General features: G+C 43.3%; 1 protein-coding gene across 2 annotated transcripts in view; it reads right to left on the bottom strand.

Moving 5' to 3' along the window:
• Positions 1–26,411, bottom strand: part of SOS1 (SOS Ras/Rac guanine nucleotide exchange factor 1) — a 412,587-nt gene that overhangs the window by 77,458 nt on the left and 308,718 nt on the right. For both annotated transcript variants that reach the window (XM_040350763.1, XM_040350764.1), the window contains 2 exons: positions 25,163–25,282; positions 3,955–4,117 (listed from right to left, as the gene is read on the bottom strand). In XM_040350763.1, the coding sequence (XP_040206697.1) occupies positions 3,955–4,117; positions 25,163–25,282 (283 nt within the window). The remainder of the gene's footprint in view (positions 1–3,954; positions 4,118–25,162; positions 25,283–26,411) is intronic.

Genomic DNA, 26,411 nt, shown 5'->3' with positions numbered 1-26,411 from the left:
TGAGCCAATGAGGAGAGAGAGGAGGCGGGGGCCAAGCCACGGCTCTGTGTGTGAATGGACACGCAGAGCCTCGGCTCGTGAATGAGCCTGCTTGGGTGCCCCCATTGCAAGCGGCTTACTCTGGGGGCAGGAGGGAGGGCAGGTGAGGAACCCAAGAAGAGGGAAATTGTGGCTGCTCTGTGCAAAATCAAAAACCACTGAACAGAGCAGGGGAGTATGACATGTTTTGTATTAAAAAAAAAAGAGAAAGCCTTTAATATCACTTTAAGCTGGCAAGTATGAGCTTATTCCCCCCCCCCCCCAAGTCTTGTCTTTGTGGTGTCATCTTCTGAAAACGTCATCAGGGAGCTAGCATTCAGTTCCAAGAAGCAGTAGCAAAAAGTAATGAATTTTATGTACAGCCATGGGCAAAATTATTGGCACCCCTGCGTTTCTGTCAGATAATGCATCACTTCGCCAGAAATCAATTGCAAATACAAATGTTTAGGCAATCTCATGTTAATATCTTTTGTCTATTGGTACGACACACAAAAAAGTGGAAATCTGACACATTCCACACAAAACTTCAAAAATGGACTAGACAAAATTATTGTCACCCTCAATTTAATATTTGTTAGCACACCCCTTGGAAAAAAAATCACTGAAAAAAATTTCTTCCTGTAACCAATGAGTTTCTTACACCTCTCTTCCGGAATGTTGGACGACTCTTCTTTTGCCAACTGCTCCAGGTCTCTCAGATTGGAAGGGTTCCATTTACCAACTGCCGTTTTGAGATCTCTCCATAGGTGCTCTATGGGCTTTAGATCTGGACTCATTGCTGGCCAGTCCAGTACTCTCCAGCGATATGTCCTAAACCATTTCTGGTTGCTTTTTGGCGTGTGCCAAAAAGGCGTGTGACAAGCAGGTCAATGTCAGCTGCAAGACCCATGACCTCTGACGGAGACCCAATTTTCTGACACTGGGCCCTAAATTGCACCCCAGAATTCGTTGCTAGTCTTCAGAGATCATAATGCCATGCACAAGGTCAAGACATACAGTGCCTAAAGCAGCAAATCAACCCCAAAACATCAGTGAACCTCCGCCATGTTTGACTGTAGGCATTGTATTCTTTTCCTTAAAGGCCTAATTTCTTTTTCTGAAAACAGAAGTATGTTTACCAAAAAGTTGTAGATTTGTTTTGTCTACCCACAACACATTCTCCCAAAAGGATTTTGGATTCTTCAGGTAAGTTTTGGCAAACTCCAATCTTGCTTTTTTATGTTTGTGTCATCAGTGAGGTACTTCTGGGTCTCCTACCATAGCGTCCCTTTTCATTCAGATGGTGACGTATAGTGCAAGCTGACACAGTTGTAGCCTCTGCCTGAAGGTCAGCTTAAATTTGTCTGGAAGTTAATTGAGATTCTTTTATTCAATACTCGAACAATCCTTCGTTGCAATCTTTAATCAATTTTTCTCTTTTGTCCACGTCTAGGGAGATTGGCTACAGTGCTGGGGCTGTAAACTTCTTGAAACATTATGAATTCTAGAGATGGACTTTTAACCTTGAGATTGTCCATGCTTTTCCACAATTTTTGTTCTCAAATCCTCAGTTCAATCCTTTGCTGCTCTCTCTCTTCTTCATACTTTATACAGCTCACAGAGACACACAACAGAAAAGTTGGGCCAATTTTTCACTATTTTAACTGGTTGCCGATGTGATTTCTATATTGTCAGTACCTAATTGATACAACATCAACAATTTGGAATGCAATTACTGTATTTATTGGCGTATAACACTCACTTTTTACCCTGAAAATAGAGAGTAAACTGTGCCTGCGTGTTATACGCAGGGGGCTGTGCAAAGTTTTTTCCCTGAAACTTCCCTCTTAAAGTTAGGGTGCATGTTATACGCCGATAAATACGGTATTTCTTACAATTTTGAATAGGTGGCAATCGTTTTGTCCAGTCCAATTTTGGAGTGTTGCGTGGAATGCATCCGATTTGGCTTGTCTCTCCACTTTGTGTCATACCAATACTGACAAATTTGTAATCGCAACAATTTTCGGGGCGACGTGGTGCATTATCTGACAGAAATGCCGGGGTGCCAATATTTTTGGCCATGACTGTATGCCCAGAACACAATTCATGGGTACTTTTGCCCAGACTGAAGAATCAAAATTAATTGTATGATGGAATTGATAAAACTGACATCTGTGCAGCTTTGACTAACTAAAATACACCACCTGAGGTTGTTAGCATAGTGACCAGGCCTCTTGCTTTCCAATCGAAAACTGATCAAACTAAGCAGGAGAGCACATTGTGGTCAGTTCTCTAGCTATGCTGGGAACTTAGCCTTACCTCCTCTAATGATCAGACCTATGCTGACACCCCCCCCCCCCCACTGCACAGCTATTTACTGGGAGGCTTAGTGTGCCCCCCCCCCCCCAGCTCTTATGTAGCTGAGAACAAAGGGAATGTGATCACTTGTAAGAAAAAAAGTATTTATAATGTTTTAACTGAATGGGTTGTTTTACAAGGTGATTGTTTGCAACCCCATTAAATGTGAAATGAAAGTGAGAAGTCTCTCGCACTACTAGTGAGAAAATATGAATGTGGGGAAGCTAAAAAATAAATAAACGAAAAAAAACGAAAACAAACGTATCCCTCCCCCCTTCAGTTCCTCTCATAGATATTATGTCTGTCACTATTTCTAATTAGAATTAATGTAAATCCATATTTAGAAATAAACCCAACCATATTTTGAGATCCAGTTGGCTCAGATTATCAAAACATGGCACAGCAAACAGAGCGCATTGTACATTTGGCACCCCAGAGTGTACACATTGTAAAATCTACTAGACAGACTTGTAATGCTTCAGGTTTCTGGAATCACAGACCAGGCTTGCTAAAAGGATCTCATTGTAAAATCAGCTGGATCTTAGACATTAAATCAGTTGAACTATACTTGTGTCTTTTTTCAACCTATGTAAAAAAACAGGATTGAAGTGTGGCAAGTCTTTTCATTGAACATGCAGAAGTTTTGTCTTGCTTGAGTGCATGTGAAATTATGTTATTAAATGTAAAATATTGAATGCTACACTTTATTGAAGCAGATTGCTAAAGCAGATAGGACTCATGCTTTTTCATTATTGAAGTGTTTGCTTATTCTTTGTTTGGCTTCTAACTTGGAATTCAGACAGGTTATGTGCACATGTGTGAGAGCCATCATAACTACTCAAGAAAATTAGGTTCTGTTTGTTACTCAGTGGTACTTATTGACAGTATGGTAATATTTGTACCAATAGTTTTGTCTTGTGTTGTTGGAACATGTGTGTGAAATGAAACTTGTGTATGTATATTTTAGGAAATATGCCACTGCCACTTATCATTCATGTGCAGATGAGCCTCATTAAAAAAAGGAATTTTGACTTGCCTGTAAATTCCATATCTTGGAGTACAACAGAGGCAACATATACATACAACAAAAAATATATTTTTGTTGCAGGAAATGGTCAAAATCTGTATCTTAGCGCAGACTTCTGGGACAATCGGTAAGCCAATCACACAAAAAAGGAAAAGGACATTTTTAATAAAGTTCCATTTCAATATGACTTGTGTAGCAACTGTATATGCTATATAATTTTTTTTATATTTGCTACTTTTTTTCACAATGAAAGTGGAGTTACCCTTTAACCCTGTTAGGGGACAAGTTGATGGGTGGTGAGCCACGCATATGATTTTGTTATAAGAGGAGTATGGACTGTTTGCTTTATTTTTGCTGAAGGAAACGGTTCTTGTTTGCCTGTTGTGCAAGTTCAATAAAGAGGCTGGCCGGTGGTCGCGATATTACATAAACTGGTTAAATATCACATATAAATGGATATGTTTAGTTAATAATCTAATAACCTGATATCATATAAACAGTTTAAGAAGTGGGTTAGGTATATATTCATCACGGATACATAAAAGACTCACCTCAAAAGTGTTGTCAAGTCTGTATATTGGGGAAGAGTTCATAGCACTTACAACTTCAAGTACTCCATTAAAATTGTTTAGCTCTTGAAAGACTTGCAGAATTTCTATGATTCGACTCACAACTACCACTCGCTCTTCTAGGTTTTCTGTTTCTACAATGCATCTGCAGCAGAGTACAAAGAAAAAAACACAAAATGATCAATAAAAAGGACAAACAAAACATACAATATTAAACAGGGGATTCCTAGGCATATATACGATCAACTATGAATGAGGAACTAAAATAGTTATCTAAATTAACATGTAGAGCCAGATAATTATCACCAGTTTAAAGAAAAAAAAAATCTACTTATCCATAATTTTTTAACCACTTGTCCTCCAGAAGGTTTTCGTGACCAGGGAAATTTTTGCCATTCAGCACTGAGCTACTTTTTTAACTGCCAATCGCTCAATCATGCAACACTGTACGCAAATTAAATTTATATCATTTTTTTCACACAAATAAAGCTTTCTTTTGGTAGTATTGATCACCACTGTTTTTTTTATATTTTATTATATAAACAAACAAACAAAAAAACATTTTCTACTCTCTAACAACATAACAGATCGTTGTCGTTCCAAGCCTGCAGTGTCAGTCTCCCAAGTTTACACTCTGGGTTCAGGTACTGGCATAAATAGAGCACATCTCACTTCAAAATGTAGAATGTAATATAGCATACACCACACACTGTATTCAACTCCAATGTAAGTTGAATGAAGAACTGGCTTCAGCTCAGATCCCATGTCTTTGGAAAAAACAAACAGCATTTTGGGAACACTAGTAGAGTTCTGGTCATGATCAAGATACAGATCCATACAGACACTAAAGCCAACTGACACGGATGTTGCTAGTAACACTTTAGGCCCCTTTCACACGGGAGGATAGAATTCAGCTTTTAGTTGCGGATAGATGATAGATATCTACCGCATCTAAAAACTCAGACAATGCTTTCCTATGACCTCATTCACACACTGCGTTTAGCAACGGTTTTGTTACATGGGGTTTGGTGCGGTTAGAAGAAATGTATTTGACTGCGTCCAGGACTGATTTATTGCAGCTATCTGCACATAACTGCAGGTAATCGCAGTGTACTAGTTCACCTGCAGATCACAGCGGCAACAAGGATAGAAAAACAGGAAGCACATCAGAAATGGCAAGAATGTTCCAACGCAGCCGCATGTAAACGCAGCTAATCCCAATGTACAAAAGTGAATCGATGTGCCTGGAGTCTTGGAATTCCAAAATAACAAAACATGATTAGTGTACCAAAAATTCTAAATGAACAAAATAGTAGCGCTAAAAAATAACTAAACATTTCTAAATATTAAACAATACATTCGTGATACAGAAAAAAGTGTAAAGAATGCAGGAATATATAAATAAAGTGAAAAAATTGTATAAATATATATGTGAAAAAGCTTCCACATAGAAAATCCAAGGTGATAATATTCCAGGTGAAAACAATTAAAGTGTCCAAAGGAAAACAAATCTTCAAAAAATCTTCTTAATATGAGACCTTTCACCACACCAAAGTGCTCAGTGACTCCACACCCATAAGAATTGCGCTTACCAATACGATATGCCTTGCATTCTCATGCTTGGCACAAACAGCAAAATATTTCTCCACACGAACTGACCAATTCCACCAGTGATTCTCACAAGCCGAATCGTTGTTCCACATGAAAGGTAAAGTGACTCCAATGGCGAGTCATACTGATTTAAAATCAGTAAAACAGCTTCACACATTGCACTCACATTTGATACAGCAAATCAAGGCACTTCAATAGTGAACTAAGCAGCGGGTTCCTCACAGGTGATTATCTTGTTGCATTATGGTCACAGCGGACCTAAATAAAAACAGTCAGCCTCACCCCCTGCTCCGTTCGTCTCACTCGTCACTTCAAAAAGCACACTACACATGCGAAGGTCGGTACTCGGACGCTTCCTTGGTGTGCCGTGTAACTTCCCCTAGACTAGTTTCATCGCTCTGGACTTCTTCACGCAGGGTTGGTTTACACGGACTCATAACTTCCCTTTTATCAATGGGCTGACCTCTGACACGCATCATGTTACGCCCACACGTTCGCCCGTCAGTCCAAATGTGAATCACACTGTTAATTACAAATGCTAATCAGTCCATCCACCTGTCTGTTCCAAAGAACCTGCATCACATTATGTCAGAGCTCAATGCGTGTCCCCATGACCACAATGCATTAAGTGTCTACAAACAGGAAATGGTAGCAATCCATCAATAATTTACAATACACCGCAAATATACATATTATGACATTGCTATTTGATTAATCTTGGTGTGTAATGGTTCTATGTATCAAATAGATAATCCAAAGCCTTAAATTAAAAAACATAACTGAAAAAAATAAAATAAAATAAAATAATGCACTCATCTGAGTGCATAATAACATGCCTCTCTGGGTTGGGAAAAATGTGTGTATATATGCCACTAACCACGTCCACATATCCAAATGTGAATGTGAGTGATCATACTTCCACATAAATTCTACCTTATAAAATACAGATCAGGTCAAGTAAAAAAAAAAAAACCCCAACATGTATATACCCCCATCATATCTGAAAAAAAAAAAAATATATATATATATATCCCAAACAGACGGATAGGCATTAGCATTCCTACTAAAACTATACACATAAATAAAATTTAGGAGTTGCTAATAAAGCAGTTCAGGTCAAGTTCGATATTTAACCCTCTAGGGTGGAGACTCCCAAGGAGAAATATCCACTTCGTTTCTCTCTTAGAGAGTTCCCTAACTCGATTAGAACCCCTCCAGGCAGGGAAAGTACAATCTATTCCACAGAATTGAAGAACTGAGGGATCTTGATTGTGTTTTTCCTTAAAATGCAGGGAAACGCTGTGATGTATAAATCCTTTCTTAATATTAGCCAGATGTTCGGCTATACGTATCCTAAGGAGACGCTTAGTTCTCCCTACATAGTACAGCCCACATGACGTCATCACAACGAAACCGGCCGAGTGAACGTGCGCTGATCCCAACGCTTCCACACATACACGAATGCCTGTTTGATTTTAACCAAATTTGAGTACCTAGCACTTCCTTTTAATAAAATTTTGTGTTGCAATGGTATCACACTATTGGGGCTTTCTTTCTTTCTGAGAAAAACACTGGAAAAGGACCATAAGCGGAATAAGAATTGCCACAGCACTGCACAGAGCGTATACTGTGAACGCCTGTCACCCCAGGAGGGGATGTGGATCTGGTGAGTGCGGGAAACACCAGAGCACGGAGGAAGGGAGCACAGAGTAACACCTGAACCATCTATTAGAATTGGCACGAAGCACATATCACTTTTTTTTGCATGGACTGTTATTATATGTTTAAGCAGCTTTCAACATGCTTTTTGAGTAGTTTTCAAAGCATCTGTTTTTGTATTACAAACTGGACTGAGTATCTGAGTTTACATCCAGTATAACTCACCAATTTTTATTCATTTTTTATTTATTTGTACACTTTTTAAATGGTAGCACAGTATGCACTATGTATTGATTCATTCATATATATATATATATCTACTTGAATGTTTGATTATTATTAATAATTTAGATTATTTCTAACACTCATGCACTAAAGCATAGCACTTGTTTAGAAGATTAATATCGACTGTGTGGACACAGTAGGGAAAGCACAGCACAAAAATCACATATATATATTTTTCTGGATATATATTTACATATTCCACTACCTACAACTTTTTCTTATCCATTCTTTACTCCATATAGGTGGGGTACATATGTAGGGGCAGCCACAGTTGAATATTATTATTTTTAAATTTCCAGCATCTATTTCTTGCAGCATATATTTTCTAAATATACTCCGTAGCGCAGATTCACACTATCCTTCATTTTACGGAAAATATCCTCTATTTCCCTATACTGATAGTGAAACTCTGATATAAACCCCAACTGATGATAATTATTAGTGACCACATCCTCCTTCTTCCTTAAACATTGCTCCCTAGGCATTGAAGCTACCTCGGCAATGGTGTTATTTATGAAATCTTCCTTATATCCTTTCTGCAAGAACTTATCCCCCAATATATTAGCCTGCGTTAAAAAGTCAGCAGATGTTGTACAATTTCGGCGAATCCTCAAGATCTGGCCCTTAGGGATGTTTTTAATCCAAGATGGGTGGTGTCCACTCCCTATGGCCAGGTAGCTATTTCTGTCAGTGGGCTTGAAGTAAGCCTTTGTGCTAATCACAGAACCATAATGGTTAAATCTAGGAAATTTACTTCCTTTTCACTGATAACATGGTCTAGCACAATGTTGTTAGTATTGTGATTTAGATGTTTTAAAAATATCTCCACTGACTCCTTCGATCCCTCCCATATAAACAGAAGATCATCTATAAATCTTCTATCGAGTTTTAACTCTGGTCTAGCCTCATTAAAACACATGTCTATCCTCCCACTCCGCCATGAACAGGTTGCTAGGGGCAAACTTGGCTCCCATAGCCACGCCAACCTGCTGGGAGAAGAACTGGTCCTGGTACCAGAAATAATTGTGGGCCATACAGAAGTCCAGCACTTTGCCCAAAAAGCATTTTTGCACATGCCGTCTGTCCTCACGTCTGCTTAATGCCCAATTGAGTGCCAGTAAGGCATCATCATGTTGTATGATCGTATATAATGAGCTTACATCCGCAGTTACTAGAAAAGTCTGGCAAGCTGGTTTAACCTCCACCCCCTCCAACAAACGTAGAAGGTCACTTGTATCCTTAAGGTAAGCCTTAGTGCTTTTAACACTAGGTTGGAGGAATCGGTCAAGGTACTCCCCAAGTCTTGCCGTGACTGACCCAATACCGTTAACAATAGGGCGTGCTGGGGGATTATCCACACTTTTATGAATCTTTTTGCAAAGTGAAGATAATCGGTATTCTGCAGGATGATGGATTAAGGTACTGACTCTCTTTAGCATTCAGTGCTTCATATCTACTTCCCCGTTCAATTAATACATTAAGTTGAGATCTATATGGTTCTGTTGGATCATTCGCCAAAGTCCTATATGTCGTTTTATCACTTAGAAGTTGTAATAATTGATTGTGATAAAAGGGTTTCTCCAGTATCACCACCCCTCCCCCCTTATCCGCTGGGCGCATGATAATTCCCTTTCTATCCTCCAGGGATTTTATTCCCTCTCGGATATATTCGGGGTTAATCCATTTTTTTTAGGGGGAGTTGCTCAATGTCTCTAATTACCATATTTTTGAATACTTCTACAATGTGATTGTTGGCGTTCTGGGGGTTAAAAACTGATTTATTCCGCAGGCCACTATCTATTTTAGTAGAGGTTCTCACTATCTGTTTGGATGTGTCACTTGGATGATTCAAAAAATATTTTTTCATATTTAGTGTACGAATAAATGTGTGTGTGTCAATAAACACATCAAATTTATTAATTTGTTTTTTCAGGGCACATTTTAAACCCAAGTCCAAAATGTTATTTTCGCTATCACTTAAAGCAACATTACTGAGGTTATAAATTCCAGTTTTCAGTTGGCCCTCCTTTTTCTGGGATTGTATGCGTTTGCCTGCCCTACAACCTCTCCTCCCCTTTGGGGCAACGGCATTTCCCTGTTGGGGTAGTACGGGGCAGGGTTCCTTTCTCCCCCTCTGTTGTTTCCATACTGGGGTGGATTGTACGGAGTACCCCCTCCCCTCCCCGGTGGTCTAAAAAAGACTGTTGATACCCTCCATTTCTTCCACACTCCTCATATTCCATGACTTGATATCTATTCTGCACAGGGATCTGATGGCCCTGATCCATGTGTTGGGCAGGGACTTGTTGATTCCAGTACCGATAATCAGCCTGAGGGTATGGGGCAAAATTGCCCCCTCTATTGGATTGGGGGTAATTTTGAGCCCTCGGGGGTCTCTCAAATTCACCACCATCATATTGATCTCTAGTTCCTCAGTTTCCATTGTTCCTAGGGGTGTTATGAGTATTCCCTTTCATGGTATTATTCCTTCCTTTTTTAGATAGTTTCTCCCCAACAGTCTGGGTCAATTGTCCCACACTGTTCCCGGATGGGACAATCTTCTTACTAGTGTCAGTGCCCCCAGTGGCCTCATGACCAGTGACCCTGGTGGCATCGACACCCTGCCATATATAAACTTTTTTATTTTTAAAATCATTGGAATACCGATTAAACTTTTTGACCTTCTTTTTTTGAATGTCCCTGTCTAATTATTTCAATCTTTTCCGCATACTAATGTTAAAATCCTTGACCTGTTTGGATTCATTATGAGGCACCATTTTAGCCTGTAAATTAGTGATGCCCTCATTAAGCAATTCCAACTTGATACGTTTCCTCTTTAAAACCAACCCATGGAGTTCTCTACCCGCCCTATTAAAAAATTCCAACCACTCCTCCATGTATTTGGACTCAGTTAGACCATCCTGGGGGGACACCTCCCACCTCAAACTTCTGAAAAGAATATCTTCCTTTTGATAATGTTCGAATGTGAGGATGTCCCACCAGGTTTTCAATTGTTTTTCCAAAAGAGTCTCTAGTGTCTTTAGTGTCCCTGTGAGATCCTCTTCACACTCTGTCATTTCCTCATTAGAGGAAAAGATGCACTCAAGATTTAACTGTCTGCTAGATAAAAAATTGATGACATCCATGGCTGCACGTGGTAAACCAACTCAAAGTACTAAACAAATAGTGAAAAAAAAGAGAATAATAGGCGCTCCTTCTGATTCCTTTCACCCCACTGCGCCAATGACTGTGCGAACCTCAAAAAAAGCAGCGACTTAAATAATAATAATGTGTACCAAAAATTCTGAATGAACAAAATAGTAGCGCTAAAAAATAACTAAACGTTTCTGAATATTAAACAATGAGCGCTGACATAATGTGATGCAGGTTCTTTGGAACAGACGGGTGGATGGACTGATTAGCATTTGTAATTAGAGTGTGATTCACATTTGGACTGACGGCGAACGTGTGGGCGTAACATGATGCGTGTCAGAGGTCAGCCCATTGATAAAAGGGAAGTTATGAGTCCGTGTACTGTAAACCAAGTTCAGAGCGACGAAACTAGTCTAGGGAAAGTTACACGGCACACCAAGGAAGCGTCCGAGTACCGACCATCGCATGTGTAGTGTGTTTTTTGAAGTGACGAGTAAGACGAACAGAGCAGGGGGTGAGGCTGACGGTTTTTATTTAGGTCCGCTGTGACCATAATGCAACAAGATAATCACCTGTGAGGAACCCGCTGCTTAGTTCACTATTGAAGTGCCTTGATTTGCTGTATCAAATGTGAGTGCAATGTGTGAAGCTGTTTTACTGATTTTAAATAAACAAGCTTGATATACTTCACCATTGGAGTCACTTTACCTTTCATGTGGAACAACGATTCGGCTTGTGAGAATCACTGGTGGAATTGGTCAGTTCGTGTGGAGAAATATTTTGCTGTTTGTGCCAAGCATGAGAATGCAAGGCATATCGTATTGGTAAGCGCAATTCTTATGGGTGTGGAGTCACTGAGCACTTTGGTGTGGTGAAAGGTCTCATATTAAGAAGATTTTTTGAAGATTTGTTTTCCTTTGGACACTTTAATTGTTTTCACCTGGAATATTATCACCTTGGATTTTCTATGTGGACGCTTTTTCACATATATATTTATACAATTTTCTCACTTTATTTATATATTCCTGCATTCCTCACAATATTTTCTGTATCACGAATGTATTGTTTAATATTTAGAAACGTTTAGTTTGTTTTTTAGCGCTACTATTTTGTTCATTCAGAATTTTTGGTACACATTATTATGAAAGTAGCTGCTTTTTTTGAGGTTCGCACAGTCATTGGCGCAGTGGGGTGGAAGGAATCAGAAGGAGCGCCTAATATTCTCTTTTTTTTCACTATTTGTTTAAAACATGATTAGTAATAATACTGTACACTGTACTAATGACAATAGCTGGGTGACAGGAGTGAATCGAGAGGTTAAGACCCCTTTCACACGGTGGCTGGTCTGCCGCTGTTAAAAGCATGTTTGTGATTTTGAAATTCCAAAACTCCAGGCACAGCGATCACTTGCATTTGTACATTGCGATAAGCTGCGTTTACATGCATTTACATGCAGGTGCATTTAGCTGTGTTGGAACATTATTGCAATTTCTGACGTGCTTCCCGTTTTTCTTTCCTTGTTGCTGCTGCTATCTGTAGGTGAAATACTACACTGCAATTACCTGCAGTTATGTGCAGATAGCTGCAATAAACCTAAAATAATTTTTTTTGAACTGCACCCAACCACATGTAACAAAACCGTTGCTAAATACAGTGTGTGAATGGGGCCATAGGAAATTCTGAGTTTAGCTGCAGTATATAACTCGATCTATCCGCAGCTAAAAGCTGAATTCTATCCGCATGTGAGAAAAGGGCCTAACTGTGTGAAGTGCATACAGCTGTACGTGTGCTGCTTTTACTCACAAATCATCTGGCTGGGTCTCTCCAATTCAGCCAGATCTGTGTGTTGTGTTTACCAGCACACAGATTTCTGTGCTGTGATGTGATTGGCCACAGCCGATCAGCAGGTGTACAGACAAAATGATTGGCTGTATCCTGACAAACTTGTACTGTGGACAATCACAGAACAGGTCAGAAGAGGGTGCGTGCCTCTAAACCAAGAGGTACACTGCAAAGTACGGGTATGTCATGGTGGCTGGGGCTGCCGCCTGCTTTAGTAAATGTATTGCTGGCGGTCAGCAAGAGGCTTATACCAGGCCACTGTCTGCTGCTACCTGTTTAACCACTTCCCACTCGGACCATTTCGCTGGCCAAAGACCAGAGCATTTTTTGCGATTCGGCACTGCGTCCCTTTAACTGACAATTGCGCGGCCGTGCGACATGGCTCCCACACAAAATTGGTGTCCTTTTTTCCCACAAATAGAGATTTTTTTTGGTGGCATTTGATCACTTCTGCGGTTTTTATTTTTTGCGCTATAAACAAAAATAGAGCGACAATTAAAAAAATTAAAAAAAACAGCAATAATAGATTTTTTGTACTCTCCGTAAAATCCTTTTCTCTGACGTCCATGGACCAGCACAGCTCCTTAAATCTTGACAAGTGGGTTATGTTCCTGTTCACAAAAGAGGACTAGGTAGAAACATGTTAGATAATTAAATACATGTTACTTTTAACAGAGTTGAACAGCCCTGTCCAGGGGGGCGGTCCCTCCAGACATAACCTTCCTCCCTGCAGTATGCAGCCTCAGTTTGTAACAAGCAGTACAAACCTAAAAAGAAGGGGAGGGTGCTGTGTCCATCCATGGACCTCAGAGAAAAGGATTTTACGGTGAGTACAAAAAATCCTATTTTCTCTTATCGTCCATTGATGGACACAGCTCCTTAAATCTTGACAAGTGGGACGTCCCCAAGCTGTGTCAAAAATGAGGGGTGGGAACAGTATCAGTAAAACCAATTTAACTTCACCTCTAAACAAACAGAGCTCCTCAACGGAGGAGTTGCAACCTTAAACAGCCGCCTGCAAAACCTAGCGGCCAAAAGAAGCATCAGAAGATGCACTCACACACCTGTGAGACCGACGCATAATGTCGGAAAACCCACGAAGCACCCATTGCCCTGGTCGAAAGTGCCGTGACCGGAAAGGGGGCACCCGCCCCCTAAGAGCATAGGCCTGTATGACGGTCTGCCTGATACACAGAGAAATGGTGGTTGATGAGACCGCCAGACCCCTATTGTGGACCAGACACAGACACAAAAGGAGTGTCAGATCTCCGAAACGGAGCCTTAGCCAGCAGGTACACCCGCAAAGCGCGTACCACGCCTAAAGTATGAAACGCAACCACTGTAGGATACGCCGGCCGAGGACATAAGAATGGAAGAACAAAAGTCCTCATTCAGGCGAAAGGCCGAAACCACCTTTGGAAGAAGGGAAGGTCGCGGGTGCACCATCACCACCCAATCCTTATCCATGTCGTGTAAGCCAGCAACTGTACAACAGGAGGAAGTATGGGACCCTGAGACAGAAGGTCCTCCCGTCCCGGCAACCGACAGGGTACCTCCGCCACCAGGCTCCCGAAATCGGCATAGCAAGGACGCCAAGGCCAATCTGGAGCGATTAGAAGCAACGGGATCCCCTCAGCCTCCAGCTGAGGAAGCAACTACAATGGAGGAAAGGTATAAGGTAACCGATACTGACCCCACAGGGCCACCAACGCGACTGACGCGTCTGTACAGGATCACTAGACCTGGCCAAAAACTTTAACACCTTGCGGTTGAGGCGAGCGGCCAGGAGATCCATGCCCAGTGAGTCTCATCTCCTGCAAGGGAGCTGAAACACCTCCAAGTACAAAGAACAGTCGCCCTGGTCCAGCATCTGGTGACTCCGGTATACCTTATGGTAGACCGAAGCCACGGCCGTGGCGTTGTCCGGCTGAATCTAGATTGGATGACCTTGCAACCTCTTCGACCACGGGAAGAGGCATAGCCTGATTGCCCAAAGTACTAGGACAATGATTGGTAGACAGGATTTAAAGCACCTGGTATTCCCAGGCGGTCTCCCATTCAAGTACTAACCAGGCCTGACCCTGGTTGGCTACCGAGATTAGAAGAGAGCAGACACATCGTAGGCCCCCTAGATTCCAGCAACTTTGAGCCGACTGGACCCCCCAGGAGCCCCCCTCAACCCGTGAGGATGGCGTCCGTCGTAATCACCGACCACTGGAAGGGAAAAAACGAGTTTCCCGGACCGAAGAGTCAGGGATCTCGGCCACCAATTCAGAAAGACTCTGACGAGGTGGCGCACCTGAATCTGATGATCCAGAGACAAAGATTTGTACCACTTGGACAGTATTTCCCTCAGGAAGACACAAGTGTAGAACTGGGCATACGGTACCGCCTCGAGGATGCTACCAACAGGCCCAGGACTCGCATGCAAAACGGAGAGATAACCGATTGCGTGATGCCAATGCATTCACTGCAGACTGAAGAGTCTGCAATTCCCTCAGGGGAAAAAAGACCTTCGCCAGCGAGGAGTCCGGGTCAACCCTAAGTACTCCAAAACGCTGAGTCGGGACCAGAACTCTCGGAGGGTCTGAATGGCTACAGACACATTCAGAAGAAAGTCGACCAAGTAGCCCACAATGGCAAAGCCTCGCAGTCCCAGCCAAGCTAGGATAAGTGCGAGCTCCCTGGTGAAAACTCTTGGTGCTGACACCAGATCAAAAGGAAAGGCCACAAACTGATAGTGGTCCTCCCCCATCGCAAAGCACAGGAACCTCTGTGATTTGCGCAAAATGGGACATGCATGTATGCGTCCTTGATGTCCAAGGACACCAGAAAGTCCCCCGGATGGAGTGCAGCTACCACCGAATTAATGGATTCCATGCGGAACTACCCAACGTTCACAAAGGCATTTAGGGCTTGAGGCCCAAAATTGGACGGACCCTGTCCATCTTCGAGACAGAGAACAGATTCAAATAGAAACCCTCAAACCTCTCGTCCTGCAGGTCAGGTAAACTTACCCGCAGCCTAGCAAGTCCCACACTGCCCCAGGGCAGACCGACGAGCCGGAAGAAGAGGGAGACACAAGGGAAAAAATCGGTTTGGTGGATAGCAAGGAACCCTATCTAGTACTCCAAAGAGACCCCCTCGCAGACCCACTGGTCGGAGAGCAGGGAGGTTCACCGAGATGTAAACCTGCAAAGCCAATCCCCCACCCCAGAGATGGGCAGGGGAAGGCTACATACACTGGTGGGTTTGAGTGCCGGCGTGATCGGCTTACGCACCCAGGAACGTTGTAGCCTTTGTCGGCCTGGGAGGGTTTGCACGCGGACTCTGACTGACGAAAATACCGCTTCGGCGTGGGAAAGGAAGGACCCGGCCGACTGCGGGGCTCCTTCCCTCTGGAGGACTGAGGGAGGAGAGTGCTCTTCCCTCCAGTGACATCCTTGATAATGTCGTCCAGCGAGGACCCAAAAGGCCTCCCACCCTTAAAGAGTAAATCCGCCAGGGCATATGTTAGATGCCTGGTCAGCAGACCAGCATTCCAACCAGAGGAAGCAGCATAAAACCATCTCTGAAACAGAAGCCATGGATATCAAGGGCGCGGCATCCAGTGAAGCATCACAGACATATACAAGGCCCTGGACCAGCTGGTGCGCCAGCCTAATAACTTCGGGAGAGAGCCGGTGCTCCTCCACAGTCTGGTGCAAAATGCTCACTCAGTGAGTGACTGAGACCACAGAGTAGTGGCCCAAATAGGCCGCAAGGCAGACCCCAGCATGGAAAACATGGAAGGGGTCAGTGCTTCGGATCTCCTATCAGTCAGATCCATACAAGCAGGGGTTCCCGCAATAGGGAGAGTGGGTACCTTATACACCCTGGCAACCGGAGAGTCCACCACCAGAGGGGAAGCCCTCTTTTTTTTTTAAAGGCTCTCCTCAAAGGAGTACCGAACCGCCAGGCGGTGAGGGACAACAAAAGCCATCTGCCGCTTTTCCCATTGCGCATCTATGAAATTATCAAAGAAGGGCACAGAAGGGAAAACCTGCACAGAGCAGTGAAAAGCGCACCAACAAGTGCCTTGTCATGCACCGATCCAAGTGAGGGAACATCCTCACAAGTACCTGGTCCACTGCTCCAGATAAAACAAAACCGGGGACCTGAGCCGCAGCCAGGTTCTGGTCTGATACAGAGCATTCCCCAGGGGATAGCGGGGGGAGGGGGGCGCTTTTTACCCCCCTTATGTCCGCACTCCGCTCCCACCCTGGTAACCAGAGTTTCCAGGACTAACAACAAAGTGTCTGTGGGAATCCCAGGTGCAGGAGCACCAGCTGCCACCTCAGGCATGTTTGGGGAAGAAGAACCCAGATACTGACTCCAAAAACAGAAGCTCCCAGGGCCCTATTCAGTGTTAGAATGAAAACCCACCCTCTTGCTGCGCTGACCAGGGGGTTACCCAGGGGACTCACCACAGGAGGAGACTGCACAGCGCTGCTGCCCACCCTCAGTACACAGAGTGTGGAGAGGAGAAAAACCGTGAGGTAAAGCCATGAGGTATCTGTGTGGAGACCTGTGTGCGCCGTAGAACCAGCACTAGAGGCCAAAGACTCATCAAAGATGGCCGCCGAGCGTTTCAGATAGAGCAAAACACGGCCACAAGAAAATGGCCGACAGCAACATAGGCTGCGCCATAGCGAGGCTACAACTAAATGGCCGCCAATGGGAGTTTTCAATGTAAGTGAAAAACACCTAAAGAATGGCGCTGGGAAACAGGGAAAGCCTATCTTAGGCTAAAAATGCAAAAACACATCACAGTAAAAAGACCCCCAGCACAGAAAACGCAGGACAAACGCACCACAGTCCACTAAGTAAGCCCCCCCCCCCCCGGCAGCAGAAATTTTAGCAATGCAGCAGAGGGAAAAGGAGCAGGCAAGGGAGGATAGGAGGACCCCCGAACCCCAGGAATACCCAGCCGTACCAACCCACCTAAGCAGGAGGGACTGTACTTACCCGTACAAGCGGGGACTCACTGACACATTCCTGACAGGCCTACAACCGCAATGGAGGTACCTGTCGGCCCGGTCCACTGTGAGTGAGACAACACCACAGCTCAGTCATATGTGGACCTCGGAGCGGAAAGCTCACCGGCCACCCCAGGAGTCATGGGGTATGTCGTGGCAGACCCAGTCTCTTTGCAAAGGTGTGCTCACGCTCGCTGCCCAGACTGAGAAGACTACAAGGATCTATATATCCAGCCTGTCTCTCAGCCGAAAGTTGATAGAAGATTCTTCAAGAAAAAATAAAATAAAATAAAACTTTTCCTCAGGGCACTGGGCCCAAAGGGAGCCATACGTCCTTCTCCTTTGCTAGGCAGAACGAAATTGAGGCTGCATACTGCAGGGAGGAGGGTTATGGCTGAGGGACAGCCCCCCTGGGCGGGGCTGTTCAACTCTGTTAAAATTAACTTGTATTTAATTATCTATCATGTTTCTGCCTAGTCCTCTCCTGTGAACAGGAACATAACCCACTTGTCAAGATTTAAGGAACTGTGTCCGTCCATGGACGATAAGAAACATTTTTTTGCTCAGTTTAGGCCGATACGTATTCTTCTACATATTTTTGGTCGCAATAAGCGTTTATTGATTGGTTTGCGCAAAAGTTATAGCGTCTACAAAATAGGCGATAGTTTTATGAAATTTTTATTAATATTTTTCGTTTTTTTACTAGAAATGGCGGCGATCAGCGATTTTTATCGTGACTGTGACATTATGACACATCGGACACTTTTGATAAATTTTTGGGACCATTGTCATTTTTACACCGACCAGTGCTATAAATATGCACTGATTACTGTGAAAATGACACTGGCATTAAAGGGGTTAACCACTAGGTGGCGCTGAAGGGGTTAAGTGTGATCTAGGGACTGTGACCTAGGGAGTGATTCTTACTGTTAGGGGGCGTGGCTACATGTGACACGTCACTGATTGCTGTTCTTGATGACAGGGAACAGACGATCAGTGACAGTGCCACTAGGAAGAACGGGGAGATGCATGTTTACACTTGCCTCTCCCCGTTCTGCAGCTCTGTGACCTGATTGCGGGACACCGGCGAACATCGAGTCTGTGGGTCCCGCGGGCACAATCACGGAGCTCGCAGCAGGGGCGTGTGCACGTGCCCGGCGGGAATTTCAAAGTGACGTAAATATACGTCACCGGTCGGGAACCGGTTAAAGTAGCAAGATTATCTCCTATTCTATCTAAAAGACAGAAAAAACTCTCCAAGACCAAAAGGGATTCAATCCTTGGCATATCTCTAAAAAGTTTGTGGCATTTTTTTTTAACATTCCGGTGCCACCTTCTTAATATGGGGAAGTCCACATAATAAATACTGTATTATGTGGACTCAATCTAAACTCATTCAGCAGGTGAATCAACTATATTTATAGACTGAATTGTTGGTACCCCTACAGCTTATTGAAACAATGCTCAATTCCTCATGAAAAGCAAGTTTCTTATGTATACCTGCCAACGTGCTATAGTTTGGAGAAAAGCAAGTCTGAAATCATATACTCTCACCGCCCACTTTATTATGTACACCTTTTCTTATCGGGTTGGACTCATTTTTTGCCTCCCCTCCAGAACAGCCCTAATTCTTGAAGGCATAGATTCAACAAGGTACAGTACTGGAAACATTCCTTAGAGATTTTGGTCCATATGGACACAATAGTATCACGCAGTTGCTGCAGATTTGTCGTCTGCACATCAATGATGCTAATCTTCCATTTCACCACATCCCAAAGGTGCTGTATTGGATTGAGATCTGGTGACTGTGGAGGCCATTGGAGTACAATAAACTCATTGTCATGTTCACAAAATCTGTTTGAAATGATTTGAGCTTTGTGACATTATCCTGCTGGAAATAGTCATAAAGGGATAGACATGGTCAGCAACAATACTCAGGTAGGCCGTGGCTTTTAAACAATGCTCAGTTGGTAATAAGGGGACCAAAGTGTGCCAAGAAAATATCCCCCACTCCATTACAACACCATCAGCCTGAACCATTGATACAAGGCAGGATGGATCGATGCTTTCATGTTGTTTACGCCAAATTCTGACCCTACCATCTGAATGCAGCTGAAATTGACACTCATCAGACGAGGCAATGTTTTTCCAATCTTCTACTGTCCAATTTGGGGAACCTGTGTGAATTGTAGTCTCCTTTCCTGTTAGACGACAGGAGTGGCACCCGGAGTGGTCTTCTGATGTAGCCCATGTGCTTCAAGGTTTGATCTGTTGTGCGTTCAGAGATGGTATTCTGCATACCTTTGTTACAACGAGTAGTTAATTGAGATACTGTTTCTATCATCTCAAACCAGTTTGCCCATTCTTCTTTGACATCGACAAGGCATTTTCATCCACGCAACTATTGCTCACTGGATTTTTTTTATTTTCCAGAACATTCTCTGTAAACCCTAGAGATTGTGTGCGTGTGTGAAAATCCCAGTAGATCATCAGTTTTTTAAATACTCAGACCACCACGTCTGGCACCAACAGCTATGCCACGTTCAAAGTCGCTTAAATGCCCTTTCTTCCTCATTCTGATGCTTGGTTTGAACTTCATGTTTTCCTTGCATGTGATTGAGTATTCTTTGCAAAGAGAAGTTTTACCTCATTTACCTGTATATATGAGCAGGACCACAGGAGGTGGTAGAATGCACCCATTTCTGGTTTAAATAACAGGCATGTGGAAGGTTGTACCTGATTAAATCGAGCCATTCTTACAGGCGAGAGGTATGTGCTGTGCAGAATATATATTTGGGTTAATCTGTCAGACAGTTTGGGTGAAACAGCTTGACATGTGTCCAGTGCCTCATTCCAATCTTCGTCCTCGAGATTCCCCAGGTCACCCTCCCATCGTGTTTTTATATTGTAGGCCATTTTAGCTGATGGAGTATGTAGCATGTTGTAGAATATTGATATTAATTTCTGGGGGTCCTCACTTTTGACTATATCCATTATTGGATTGCGGGTAGGGTTAGGTAGTGATTCTGGGAATTGGGAATGAATAGCATGTCGGATTTGTAGAAATCAGAAAAACATGTGGTTCTGTAGGGTAAATTTTATTTTTAAATGTGTTGAATGTTTTCAATATGCCATCAGTAGGTGGGAGAAGTAGACAATTCCACTTCTGCTCCAAGCTTCTGTGTCTAATACAGTCAAGAATTCTTATGCCAGATGGGAGAATAGTCGTTATGTGTGGGTATGTTTAGTTTGACAGAGGCTAGTCTCCATATCTTTCTATAATGATTTAGGAGGGAGTTGTGTTCCTCTTTGTTTGTAGTACCCTCAATGCCTGCCGCTATGGCACAGATGGGGTCTGTTGTCAGTTGGGCCCAGGCAGGACATAGGAGTAAAATAAATCTCTTCCTGTCAGTCTTAGCCATATGGAACAAGTAGTATAGACTGAAGTCCGGTAGGGCCACGCCGGCTAGATCAGTGGAATTTTTAAAGTAGTCACCATGCCAGTTTGTGTCTATTCTTCCCCCAAACAAAGGGTCTGAGAATTACATCTATGGTTTTGAAATACTTCAGTGGTAAATACACAGGGGTGTGCCAGAGTATATATAGAATTTTAGGGAGGAGTATCATTTTAATGAGGTTGATACGACCTAGTACCCCAAGAGGGAGATGTGTTCATATTTGTGTTTTAGATTTAATCAGGGAAAACAGTGGTACTACATTGAGAGAGACATAATCGGACGGTGACCTAGTGATGTTCACTCCCAGGTTATTTGATACTGTTAACTCGCTGTAGGGGTAGTTGTGACTGCAATTCAGTTTGGGAGGCAAAATCAAGTGGGAGAATTTGTGACTTCTCCTAATTGATTTTGAGTCTGGAAAAGGAGCCGAAACGTTCAATTGTTCGTAGAGCTTCAGCCAGGGAGGGGCCTGAATCCGCTAGATATAGTAATGTGCCATCCAATGGCAGGGATCGTCGGATGCTGTGCCATAAAGTCTAGTCCCTCCGTCAAGACTGTCATGCAAAATGGGGGTGTTACATAAGAAGCCATCAGCAAATCTGTTCTCCGTATATTTTAGCATGTAGGAAACCATAGCGACCTTGTGGGTCTGAGCACAGGTCACACAACTCAAAATGCAGGACTTGGTTATGAGCAATGGCACCCCTCCTGCGTGTGGGGTATAAACTGAATGATATGCCCAGCCAATCCAGGGGCGTTTAAGAGCAAGCTGTAGACAGCCATCTATATGTATCTCTATGATGTCTGCCCTGTTTTTTATTATAAGTCAGGACTGCTGAGTGTTTAATTTTGTGTTGTAATCCCCTGACATTCCAGGTCAAGAATTTCAGAGATGCCATGGTAAAGTTTGATAAGAGTGACAGAGGAATTTGATCAAGCAGTACCACAGTGTCACACAAGAGGGAGACCTTGCCCTATATACACACAGCAAAGAAGCTCTCCAAATGATAAAGCATGTGAAGATATACTGAACTTTGCATACCGTAAATGACAGCATTTGTAATTGTTGCATTGTACTTTTAATATAACATTCCCCACTCCCTCCTACCCAGCACAACACCGACCACAACTGGTGTAGGCATATTCCCTTAACAAACCCCCCCCGATCAACAACTTTGATCCACGGAGTCCCCCCCGCTAACAACTCTGATCTGTGGCCCCCCCGCTCAACAACTCTGATCTGTGGACCCCCCCCCCCCCGCTCAACAACTTTGATCCTCGGGCCCCCCCGCTCAACAACTCTGATCCACGTAACCCCCCCCGCTCAACAACGCTGATCCACGGAATCCCCCCCCGCTCAACAACTTTGATCCGCGAACCCCCCCCCCCCCCGCTCAACAACTTAGTTATGCTCATTTGTCCCTCATTCTGAAGTTGAAAAGTTGGGAGGTATGATCGAGTGTTATATTATTTCAGGCTGCACGCATTAAAGATAGGATCTCGCCACCATGACAAAGGTGGGGACAGAGGGGAGCGATGTGAGCGGCAAACAGGAGACACTGAAAGAGCGGTCCAATAGGGAGATTACAGGACCTAAGATAAGTGGTACAATTTCCCTTTATGTCGCAGTGAGGGGGGCTTGCAGACACAGCCGGGTGCTGTATATTGAAGATTAAATCGGTTGCTCTCTTGTTGGTTTCTCTGCGTTCTAGCCAGGTGATCGGGTCCTCAGAAGTTTCAAACAAAATGGTGCAATCATCATCATCTACGCAAAGGCGTGCAGGAAACAGCATGGAATATTTAAGGTTTTTGATGCGTAGGCGTCTTTTGGCTTCTGTAAAGCTTTGTCTGTGCTTCTGCACTTGAGTGGAAATAATCTGTGAAAATGGTGACCTTGACATTGCCAATGGGTATGTTGCCTTTCACTCGTGCCATGCATAGTGCTGCGTATCAGTCTTTGTAATTCAGCAGTTTATCAATAAATGTTCACAGGGGAGCACCCTGTGGTGGTGGCCTAGCTGGCATGCAGTGCGCTCTTTCAACCGCAAATGTGGCTGAGAAGGCCTCTCTGCCATACGTTGTGATCAGTAATTGTTCTAGGAACGTAGTTGGGTCTTTGCCCTCAGTCCCTTCTAGCAGACCAATTAAGCGAAGATTGCACCTTTGGAGTCTGTTCTCCATGTCGTCCTGTTTTGCAAGGAGTTGATTGATCTGGTTCTGCATGTGTTCGGATGAACTCTGTAACGGCGGGATCGTGTCCTCCACCTCCCCCAATCTGGTCTTAAAGGTCTTAACCCACGCCTTAAGCTTATGTAGGGCTTGCCAGACCAGAGAGATATCCACCTTCACCGTAACCTACATTTTTGTGTACATTCAATTTTCACCATTTTGCAAAAAGGCGTAATTTAATTTAAACTACTAATATTTGTTATTTATTAACTCAATACAGATTAAGCTTTTATATTTAGTTATGTGTTTTCAGAAAATATATGATTTGGGGGCTCTTTAACCACTTGCCGACCGCGCTATAGCAAAAATACTGCTACAGCGCGGTCGAGTTGTTTTGACACGACGTCCCTGGGACGTCCTCGTGCACTTCCTCGTTTGCGCGCCCCCTGAGACGCGCTCGCGTAAGTGTCCGTGCTCGCCGGGTCCAGGGGACCCGACGCAACACGGATCACGGTGAAGAGCCAATGATAGCGGCTCTTCACCACCTGATCGCTCCCTCCAATGAGGGAGCAGAGAAATGTAAACAAAAAAAAGGTCATCCTGAGGTCTTCTCTTCTCTCCTCACACCGATACAGCATGTGAGGAGAGAAGCGATTTTTAAAGTGAGTGAAAATCTACATTGTGCCCAGCAGAGCCTAGCAGTGCCACACAGTGCCACTACACTACCCATCAGTGCCCCTACAGTCCCAATCTGTGCCACTACAGTCCCAACCAGTGCCCCTACAGTCCCCACCAGTGCCCCTACAGTCCCCACCAGTGCCCCTACAGTCCCCACCAGTGCCCCTACAGTCCCCATCTGTGCCACCAGGGCCACTACAGCCCCCACCAGTGCCCACTACAGTCCCCACCAGTGCCCACTACAGTCCCCACCAGTGCCACCTCTGCCACTTCAGTGCCCATTGGTGCTGCTAGTGTCTGTCAGTGCCGCACCAGTGCCACTACAGTACTCATCAGTGCCGCCAGTGCTCCATAAGTGCCACTACCGTGCCCAGTGCCACTACAGTGCTAATATCCCCGAATTTTTTTTTTTTTACCAAAAATATGTAGCAGTATACATTTTAGGCCAAATTTATGAGGAAAATTTACTTTTTTGCAAAATGTTATGATAGAAATGAAGAAAAATTCATTTTTTTACAAAATTTTCGTTCTTTTTTCATTTATAGCGAAAAAAATAAAAACCGCAGAGGTGATCAAATACCACCAAAAGAAAGCTCTATTTGTGGGAGAAAAGGGACAAAAATGTCATTTGGTTACAGTGTTGTATGACTGAGTTATTTTCATTCAAAATGTGAGAGCACCGAAAGCTGAAAATTGGTTTGGTCAGGAAGGGTGTTTAAGTGCCCGGTGGTCAAGTGGTTAACAAACTCTGAAAGCTGTAATGGAAGAATAAAAACCTTTAGATTTTTAGAAAAAGATTGGATATTTAAATTTTTGTGTATGTTTTCACCATTTCGCAAAAAGGCAAATTTACAAATAGTGGTTTTATTAACTCAATACAGGTTAGCTTTTATATTTAGTAGTAATTTTGTAAAATGTGCTTTGTAATAACAAATAATCTGCTATGATTGTAGTGTATTTTTAGCAAAAATATTGTTTTGATAAACATTTGCGCAAATATCATTGTGCCCTAAAAATCTGTAGCACCTTATTTGTATTCTACTGGTCTACTAGTCATGTGCTTTCAGAAAAATATATGGAAAAGCAATGGAAAAACTGCAAAAATGGCCTGACCGTTTAAAAGTGGAGCACAGGGCCTGGCAGTGGGAAGCTACAAAAGGCACAACAGTCACAAATACCTCTCTGCATTCTCTATGTATAAAAAAAAAAGGTATCTGGGGAAGACAACATTTATAAGAATAAGATGATCAACTGAGCAAGAGAGACAACATTTTGGATACATCAGACACAATTGCTGCAAATAAACAATGAACTTACTTTTCAAACCACAATGTGAGATTAGTTGTGTGCCGGATCATTTTTAAAAGGTTGGGGGAATTTATCTCTTTATCTTCCTTAGTCCATACACTTCCAACAAGTTCTGAAGATTGTACAGCCCTATTAAAAAAAAGAAAAGAAGAAGAAAAGTGCAGTAAAAAAAATAATCCAAGGTCAGAAAAAAACAGACTCTCCTTAACTTAACCCCCAGACCATATTGCTTGTCAAAGACCAGAGCACTTTTTGCGATTCGGCACTGCGTCGCTTTAACTGACAATTTTGCGGTCGTGCGACGTGGCTCCCAAACAAAATTGGCGTCCTTTTTCCCACACAAATAGAGCTTTCTTTTGGTGGTATTTGATCACCTCTACGGTTTTTAGTTTTTGCCCTATAAACAAAAATAGAGCGACAATTTTGAAAAAAAAAAAAGAATAGTTTTTACTTTTTGCTATAATAAATATCCCCCAAAAATATATAAAAATAAAGAATTTTTTCCTCAGTTTAGGCCGATACGTATTCTTTTACATATTTTTCGTAAAAAAAAACAAAGTAATGGCGACGAAAAGCGATTTTTTTTTCGGTACTGCGACATTATGGCGGACACTTCGGACACTTTTGACATATTTTTGGGACCATTGGCATTTTTATAGCGATCAGTGCTATAAAAATGCATTGGATTACTATAAAAATGCCACTGGCAGTGAAGGGGTTAACACTAGGGGGCGGGGAAGGGGTTAAGTATGTCCCTGGGTGTGTTCTAACTGTAGGGAGGTGGTCTAACTAGGGGAAATGACCGATCTTCTGTTCATACATTGTATGAACAGAAGATCAGCATTTCTCTCCCTGACAGGACCGGGAGCTGTGTGTTTACACACATAGCTCCCGGTCCCCGCTCTGTAACGAGCGATCGCGTGTGCCTCCGGCGACGCGCACCTGCCCCTACTGGCCTGCGCGAGAGCCGAAGTATAGCTACGGGCTCTCGCGCAGGGGAGCCGACCTGTCGCCGTAAAACGGCGGCGGCTGGTCGGCAAGTTGTTAAAGAGAGTAAAGGCAGAAGTTTTTACCATTTTGCAAAAGGGTGTAATTTATGCATTCAATGCAATAGGATAACAAAAACCTTCAGTGTGCCGCAGCACCCTCATACTTACCTGAGCCCCATCTAAATCCATACGATGTGCAAAAGTTCCTCGACTGTCCGAAACTCTCCCTCCTGGTTGGCTGAGATAAGTCAGTCAATGAGGAGAGAAAG

This window comes from Rana temporaria, chromosome 4 (assembly GCF_905171775.1).
Source record: "Rana temporaria chromosome 4, aRanTem1.1, whole genome shotgun sequence".
Taxonomy (NCBI): domain Eukaryota; kingdom Metazoa; phylum Chordata; class Amphibia; order Anura; family Ranidae; genus Rana; species Rana temporaria.
Note: the sequence above shows the minus strand (reverse complement) of the source record. Positions and strands in the feature narration are given on the sequence as shown.